Source organism: Phallusia mammillata, chromosome 3 (genome assembly GCF_965637545.1).
Source record: "Phallusia mammillata chromosome 3, kaPhaMamm4.hap1.1, whole genome shotgun sequence".
NCBI lineage: Eukaryota > Metazoa > Chordata > Ascidiacea > Phlebobranchia > Ascidiidae > Phallusia > Phallusia mammillata.
In genome coordinates, this window is record NC_137254.1 from 9,126,360 (window position 1) to 9,135,425 (window position 9,066).

The following is a 9,066-nucleotide window of genomic DNA, read 5'->3' on the forward strand; positions in this document are numbered from 1 at the left end:
CAAAGAGTCATGGAATTGATATCTCAAGAATGTGGGTGAACTGACGAAAGTGTGTCGCAATCAGACGGTAACATCACTCCATGGAAAACAACATACAAGAATGCAAACAATTCATACTATTTGATTTTGTTTATTTGTATATGTCACGTTTCGTTTTCACGATAAGTTAAAAGTGGGATTGACAGTTAACATCACTATACTTGTTATTCAACCTTATTCTAATATAAATGGGCCGGTCAATCAAAGTTTTGGGCCTAAACGGGCTTCCAAAAACAAAGTTTTGGGCCTAAACGGGCTTCCAAAAACAATTCGGGTTCGGGCCGGGAACATGCTTCAATTTCAACTCCATACAACGACTGTATACCATTGAGCTCATATCAAAAGCGTTAGAATGAAACAGTCATTTAAGCAGTTAGTCAGGAAACTGGATGCGTTATGCTCGCAATGACTCCGCAGTCGAGCTGCCTGTCCTTTTTCAAATCCTTTGCATCATTTGTACGTGATTTCAATTTAGATGGGATCAGAACCCACAATCTTTTGAACAAAAGGCGGTTGCGCTAACCACTCGACCATAGTGATGTACAAAAATAACAGCTTAATATGTGTATATGTTTAATATACTACCACAAATTCAATTAAATCCATGAAGCATTGATACGTATTGGGCAACTGCTTGGAAACCATTGCACAACAGGAAAAATGGATCCGTTTTAGGGAATTATTGCCTCAGACCAAACCCTGGTACTGCCCTAGGGGAATTACCGCGCGATGTACCGCAAAAAAACTCCCTCTGGAACAAACGAACAGCAAAAAAATGATGTGTTATCCTGAAAAAGAAAAGAAAAAAAAGGCAACAACGATTATGACTGACACGACGTACTGTTAGACTCCAACAGTTCGAGGAACTAGCAACAAAGCCCGTATAGATTAGAAGAAAGTTTCACGGTTGAACTACTAACACCACAACCACCCGTTTTAGTGTGTGGGGGCGTGGGCGTGTGTGTTAACTAACAAAATCACTTGCGTTGTGTGATTGTTGTCCGGTAGTTGCTCGAGCAGTTGACTTGCTGCCAATCTTTTTACAGGCAGCTGTCCAACATAACGTGTAGATTTGATCATTCGACCCACGATGCACGTCCCCTACGATGCCCACGATTTACCATCTATCCACCAATTGTGCCCTCAACTTTGTCGCGCTTTTTAACGTCTCAAAGTTGCGCGACTAACTCCGGCTTGGTGAATATTTTAGCGCAACTGTGCTGCTACGATTTGTATCGCCTGGCGAAATAAAATCAACTTAACTCACGACAGACCCGCTTTTAGCTACATTTCGAAAGTAGCGCAAAAAACTAATGATTTATTTAGCCACCAAATAAAGCTAGGGTATCGTAGCTGCACAGTTGCGCTAAAATATTCATCAAGTCGGAAATAGTAGCGCAACGTTGAGACGTTAAAAAGCGCAAAAAAGTTGAGGGCACAATTGGTGGATAAATGGTAAACGCGCAAAAGGTTTCCATAATCAGTCGAGGGCATATTAGGGAGACGTGGGTAGAAGGATCAAGTCAATCCGTTCTGTTGGACAGCTGCCAGTAAAAATATTGGCAGCAAGTCAACTGCTCAACAACTACCAGACAACAATCACACAACGCAAGTGATTTTGTTAGTTAACACACATGCCCACGCCCACACTCACTTTTTTTCACAGGGTTCGAACCCAGGACTCTCCCTGGGACGAATCCCGATCAGGTTTGTTTATGTCTGTATATGGGTCAGGCGCGCCAGACCGTTCGGCCAAGTTCCTGCCACACACACTTCTTTAGCTGGTAATTTGTAACTAAACCCTTTGCGCCACCTAGCGAAGGATAAGTAATGTTGGTCTGCCGTTAGATGGTTGTAGGTAGAGCTACTAACACCACACCTCATGGGAGACCCACTTTTAGCTAATTTTCGATAAGTGGCGTAAAGAGCTGAATTATTTATTTAGCGGCTGAAAAGGGGTTGGGTTTAAGAACGGTCCCTTATTTTAGCTAGTTATGCAAAAGTACGCATAACAATGATCCGAAGACAGCTTGTGACATCACAGACAAGACAAAAAACATTACGATTGTGTGCAAACAATAGCAATTTTGTTAGTTCTCGTGCAAGAAAGGCTATAGTTTAGCAATGGAGACAGTCCACCTTCAATTTTACTTGGATTTGCACTTATCCAGTGGCAAAAACCGAAGCCAACTTAAATTATAGAAGTACTTTTCGCGGTCCCCTCAAAATTGCTTCACGGACCCCCAAAGGACCGCGGACCCCAGTTTGAGAACCGCTGCTCTACCACGTTAGTAGCTGCACCGCTTGGGTTCTTTTGCAGTCGCAGATTTCTCACCGCATGTTGCTACAAATATTTCAACGGTTAATATAATACTCTTTGTGAAAATAGGATTACTTTTTGTAAGCTGTTGCTGCCAGACATATATATCTTTTATTTAATTTTTATTTATTTAATTTTTATCCTCGCTAGGCGGGCAACGCCTGAATGCGTTATGCTCAATAATGAGTCTACCGGCTGTATATTACAATTCCGTTGAACCGTTTCCTATTTGATTTTTTTCGGTTTTAGGCGGTTGGTGACTTCAATTTAATTCAATTCATCAAGAACCACTGGGTTGGAGCAATGCCAAATGAGTTTATTGCTCAGGGAAACACAAGCGACCGAGATAGGATTAGAACCTAGGACCGGTTAGAGCTCTTCGGGCAATTAATTGTTGTTAGGATTACTTTGTTCATCGGTATAATTTTTCTTTATCTCCATTAAAAAGGAAAAAAATTCAGTGCAATAAACGAAGTTCATTGATATAAACCACTAATTTAATGGAAAGGCAGACACAATCAGGTTACGTAATACCTTTTTCAGACAATTTCCGCATAAATGCTCTTTTGAAGAACAATTATTAGTTCATTTATCACAAATCGTAGTACGTCAGGCCTATTGAAGGCGTAATACTACATAAGCTGATCACTACGCATTACCATATGGCAAGGCGTAGGCTAGAAAAATATAGCCTGCGGTGGGATTCGAACCTTCGACAAGTGCCTTTCCTGGGACTCGCGCTCAACCAATGAGGTTTAATCTTTTCAATTTTAAGGCAGTATTGGTCCCTTTCAATGGCTATGGTTAACGATACTCATGGCGTTTTTGCAAACGTATGTATGTGCAAAATACTTCTCTTAGTTTCATAATTACCGTTGGTCCTTGCAAGAGGAACTGTTTACTTAAACGGTTCCTGTATTTTTATATAGATGCAAAATGCCATGACAGTCTCTTGGCGTTTCACGAAACTTGTAAAGGGAACCACTGTTACCTCATGTATAACCTCATGATTGGTTTCAAATAATATGATTAAATGTTGAAAATAAATCAACCAAAAAGAGCAAACTCATCTTAAAAACATTCTTATACCCAGAGTTGCAATAGACATGATCACCAAAATATCGACAAGCGAAAATTTAAACTTTCACATGAACGAAACAAACGTTTTCATTTGTGCGAGCCATGACATATCATACGCAATATATTTTGCCAGAATCATCTGTTGCAGCAACACTCTAAAATTTTGTAGAAAATACATCATGCATCTCACAGCAGCTCCGGTCTCGGTTTACTTTTTTATGTAGCAGGGATTTGACTGTCATTTCACTACGTTTGTTTTTTGTAATCGTTGAAAATAAGACAAAATAAGGACTCAAAAACAGGGACATTTCTTAGAAATACGGACGGTATGGCAACCCTGCTTGCTTAAACCAAAGCACTAGAGTCTCCCGTTTTGAAACAAGCCTATTGAGAAATTCTCTCAAACATTTCCGGTGGTAACATTACACCATTGCGTCATTTATAGCGGCTGGGAAAATAACGGCTGGTAACGTACCAATAAATTCCCTGGTGGTGTTGGTTCTAACCGGTGTACAGAGAAAAGCTTTGGGCGGGAGGAAACACTTAATTTTGCAGATTTATTAATTACATGAGTTTCTCCAAACGAGGAACGAATTTTGTTTTTGCTAGCCTTGACAGTTGCATTGGTAGTTCCCTTGATATGGGATATTCCAAACTTTTTTTTCAGTTAAGACATAGATGAATAGCTAGGATTCGGTATATGACGCCTTCAAAATGCCTGGTGTACTATGATTTGTTATTTTTTCCTTATTTCTACTTTCAACAAGTAACAGGATATAAAGTCTACACTCTACAGGACTTATAACAGTTTCTGAAGTTACTACTAGTAGTAACTACTAAGTTAGTAACCACTATTAAGGCAAATTGTCATGAAATTATTATTGGGCAACAATTTACACTGTTGGAAAACTATAAAATAACGCTACGAAACGAAGTCAACAAGTAGATGCTTTTATTGTCACAAAACAGGCGACCGAACAGAATTTACAGACGACCCAACTTTGGGTCGCGACCCATAGGCTGGGAAACACCGTTTTAGGGGACGTACCTAACGGTAAACCACCAAATAATAACCTGGGAATGATTAATACAAAACGACTGGGGAAAATACATTTCGAATCTTTTTATTTTTTTAAAAAATGTTGTTGATGGAACCTAAATTCCTAACCTAAATTGATACTTCAGTTTTTCTTAAACTAGCATATATACACAAACTTATTTTCGCACCCTACCTCGTAACCTAATGGTTTGTACCCTGCGTAATGGTTCGGAACGAGATTTTTTTTTGTAACATAATTTTTGTTAGCATAGGTAACGGTTTCTAACGACCACATAATGTTACAATTTTTGTTCGGAACATATTTTTTCAAGTCAACGAAAAACCGTTAGATGGAGGTAGAGGTCTGCGAATTTTAGCATTCAAACCGCACAGCTAAATTAATTTTATGTGTTTATTAGTTCGGAATTTTGATGAAGTGAAAGTTTTCAATGGGAAAATGGGGCTTAGGGATTCAACAACATTGTTGCAAAAGAACATTGGAAACATTCAATAGTAAAATGGGGCTTAGGGCTTCAACAACAAAGGTGCAAAAAGAGCATGCAGCGATGAAAATAAATGATTAAGTACAAAAAAAGGGAAGTGAACACCAAACATTGGAAACATTCAATAGTAAAATGGGGCTTAGGGCTTCAACAACAAAGTTGCAAAAATAGCATACAGCGATGAAAATAAATGATTAATTTCAAAAAAAGGGAAGTGAACACCGAACATTGGAAACATTCAATAGTGAAATGGGGCTTAGGGATTCAACAACATTGTTGCAAAAAGAACATTGGAAACATTCAATAGTAAAATGGGGCTTAGGGCTTCAACAACATTGTTGCAAAAAGAACATTGGAAACATTCAATAGTAAAATGGGGCTTAGGGCTTCAACAACATTGTTGCAAAAAGAACATTGGAAACATTCAATAGTAAAATGGGGCTTAGGGATTCAACAACATTGTTGCAAAAAGAACATTGGAAACATTCAATAGTAAAATGGGGCTTAGGGCTTCAACAACATTGTTGCAAAAAGAACATTGGAAACATTCAATATTAAAATGGGGCTTCGGGCTTCAACAACATTGTTGCAAAAAGAACATACAGTGATGAAAATAAATGATTATGTACAAAAAATGGGAAGTGAACACCAAACATTGGAAACATTCAGTAGTAAAATGGGGCTTAGTGCTTCAACAACATTGTTGCAAAAAGAACATTGGAAACATTCAATAGTAAAATGGGGCTTAGGGCTTCAACAACATTGTTGCAAAAAGAACATTGGAAACATTCAATATTAAAATTGGGCTTCGGGCTTCAACAACATTGTTGCAAAAAGAACATACAGCGATGAAAATAAATGATTAAGCACAAAAATAATGAAAATGAACACTGAACATTGGAAACATTCACTAAGATAATAAGGTTAATGGCAATGCAAAACAGAAATGCAATGGGTTTAAGTTTCCAAAATAGCTTGGGACATGTAAAATGTAAGTAAATGTATGTTTGTTTTGCAGTCAATAAATTAGGTAATTTTAAAGCTGCATCACACACTATCAACTACAGTAAGAAATATGAATAGAAAAAAGTTATTTTACAGAATCAATGTAACTGCATGACATGTTATTTTAAATAATTTAGAAAAGTCTTCTCTTTTTTGGTGATGCTTCAAGAATCTGAGCTGCATTTTTCTTTAGTTGGTGTACCTGGAAGTAGACAAAAAAATATTAATATTTCTTGGAAAGATTGCAATTTTATATTATTTCATGTACGTTTAATGGGATGTCATTAGGCTGTTACAATTATCCTACTTGTATCTGGTATTACTAAGCTTTAAAAAGTTCAAGTCTAGTAAACTTACATAGCGACTGTTGGATTCTTTTAGCTTTGTAAAACAGCTTGTCTGCTGGCCACCTCGCTTTGCATAAACCATCTTCAGGAATTTGAGAGAAGTCTTTAAATTTCTTGTTGTCCAATGTTTTTAAGTCAGAGATTCGAAAAATTTGTAAAACTTCATTATCGTCCACAAACTGAACCATTATATACAATGATTCATCTGCAACATAATATAAATAATTGTAAATACAATTATAACTACCATGACTACGACAACTTCAATGCACTATGTTCAGAGGTAGTTCATGACAGCGATTGGTTGCAATCAAGTAAACTTGTCAGTTATTAAAATTGCATTGACATAAATAAAATACTAAAAGCAAAAAACGCAAGCCTACCAGTGCTGAGTTTTTGATTTTCTGACGTTGTGGTTGCGATTGTTTCTCCACTTTCTGTGACACAGTAAATGAAATTAGACAAGTATAATATTAAGTTAGTGCAAAATAAGCGTAACTCTAAAAATAACGAAGTCAATATATTTGACATAACAGTCAAAATTCTTGCAGAGTTTAGTTTAAAATTTCCTTCTTATGGCAGGAAGATGCTTGAGTTGTGACTCTTATGTCAAATTTATTGGCATTGCTGCTTTTGTATAATGTAATATAAAGTTAGATTACCCCAATGGTCGTTATGGAATGACTGTATAGGTGGCAGGCACACCATGTACAACTAGAGTGCTTACTTATAACATGTAAATGCCTGTCTAACATTGATTGTAGTATGTAAGTCATATACATACCAGATTCTGACGACTCCTGATCCGATTGAGATTGAGATATATCTTCTGTACAAAACAAACAACTATTTAATATCAAATTAAAACATACTTATATCATCTAGAACAGTGATTCTCAATCTTATACGGACCGTGTACCACCTGACAACTTTTTTTATCACTGCGTACCACCTCCAAAACCTGTTTGAATGGATAGACCAAGAAATAGGCCCATTTTCTCGCCCTGACATAGTTTAGCATATTCCGTAATTTTAAAAGACTGTACAAGACACAAGTTTCGCCCAAACCAGGACTGATCAATCGGGTCAGTTAAGTTGCAATTTTAGTTCAGACTTAAATTAGGTATGATGGAGCTGCTCGCGTACCACCGGAAAAGTCCTGGCGTACCACAGTTTGAGAACCACTGATCTAGAATATAATGATGAAAAGGTTTTAACTGACCAAATTGCGAAACAGAAACTATTGAAGAAAAATCCTGTTGGGTAGTTGAAAATGAATTAGTAAATGGGTGCTTACTTGAAACCACCTCCTCCATAGCCATCCTAGCTGTTTCAACAATTTCCAAAGGATGAGACAAGTCATACACCCCATTTGCCATTTCGATTGAGTGCCCCTCGGTGGCAACTGCTTTTGAACTTCTGCTGGAGCATCTCGCATTTTGGTTGTTATTACTTTTCTGACATCAGTTGCTGAAACTGCCATTTACGTTGATAGAAACCAGTTTGAAAAGCCTATTGAATGTAGTGGCTTCCATTTCAGCACCAGCAGTAACCAATGATGGAAAAGCTTGAGATTTCTCTCCCGGCTTATGTTTCAAAAAAGCCCATGCATGGTCAGATGCAACCTTGAGGTGATCATATTCAAGTTTGGACAAAACAATGCAACCATGTCGATTTTGTTCTTTCTGCTTTTCAACTAAAATTGAAAAATTCCTTGGGCAGTTTCCTCTTTTCCTAACAGTTCATCTCGCCTCATTCCTCTAAATATTCCACCCCTGCATCCTAGTCTGCATATAACACGACAGAAAATGTCGCCCAACAAAAGCTCCAATTGTTTTTTTTTTAAGTTTCCAAACTTAGTTTGACGGATCCTGTCCATTTCTTTTGTGATCTTGTTGTTGTTTTCATATTGCAAGATTTCTTTGGTGTGTCGAGATCCTTAAGCTTCTTTCTACTTTTTTCTTTTACATATTGTTCACGTTTCTCTTTCTGTTTCTTTCTGAATTTGTGGTAGATGACGCAACGGAGCGTAGGCTTTTACAGTGACAATAAGTGCTGAATCAGCAAGTTGCATATTGTTGACTCATCAATTATTGTCAAGACGTCCCATAGCTAGTTCAAAATGATTCTAAAGAATATATTCCTTTTTTTGCAACATTAGCTATAGCATTAACAAAAGTTGTAACAAAAGGTGTGTTACAAAACGATAAAATACTTTGGTTGGTAAATTATTGCTTCCATTCCAATCAAAATTACACACATCAAGGTACAATGAACATGACACAAAACAAACACGAAACAGTGATAGATTTCATCATTTTAATAGAATACATAACACATCACTAGATAACGTACACCCATATTTTGCACATGGCTTTAAATGATTTTGTTAAAAGTGATCCTTTCTGTTGTTGTTCTAATCTTTGGCAATTTCTGTAGTTCATGCTTTGATTACATCTGTCGTAGAGTACTTGTTTTTAACCAGTGCACTTGAAACTTTTTTTCATACTTCTAAACAAGTGAATATTTGATTGTGTGCTGAGAGGAATGCAGTGTTTACAGACTATCTAGTGCTACATTAGCGAATTTTTATGTCAACAGTAATGTTATGACGTAGAATATCAGTTCCAAAATTTAAGACTTAATGCAGCTGAGAAGCGCACATCGTCATCATTCGCAAGGAACGACCGTTAAAATTAAGGCGCGTTGACATACAGACAAGCACCTTTCGGT

The 9,066-nt window shown here is 37.2% G+C and overlaps 1 protein-coding gene across 1 annotated transcript; it reads right to left on the reverse strand.

The window, feature by feature from the left end:
* Positions 1 to 4,699: 4,699 nt before the first annotated feature.
* Positions 4,700 to 7,742, reverse strand: LOC145220045 (uncharacterized). The gene is made up of 5 exons (XM_080087343.1): positions 7,631 to 7,742; positions 7,118 to 7,162; positions 6,717 to 6,770; positions 6,344 to 6,538; positions 4,700 to 6,188 (listed from the first exon to the last, which is right to left on the reverse strand). The coding sequence occupies exons 1-5, from the start codon at positions 7,710 to 7,712 to the stop codon at positions 6,151 to 6,153; spliced, it is 414 nt and encodes a 137-aa protein (XP_079943469.1). The 5' UTR covers positions 7,713 to 7,742; the 3' UTR covers positions 4,700 to 6,150.
* Between the last annotated feature and the right edge of the window lie 1,324 nt (positions 7,743 to 9,066).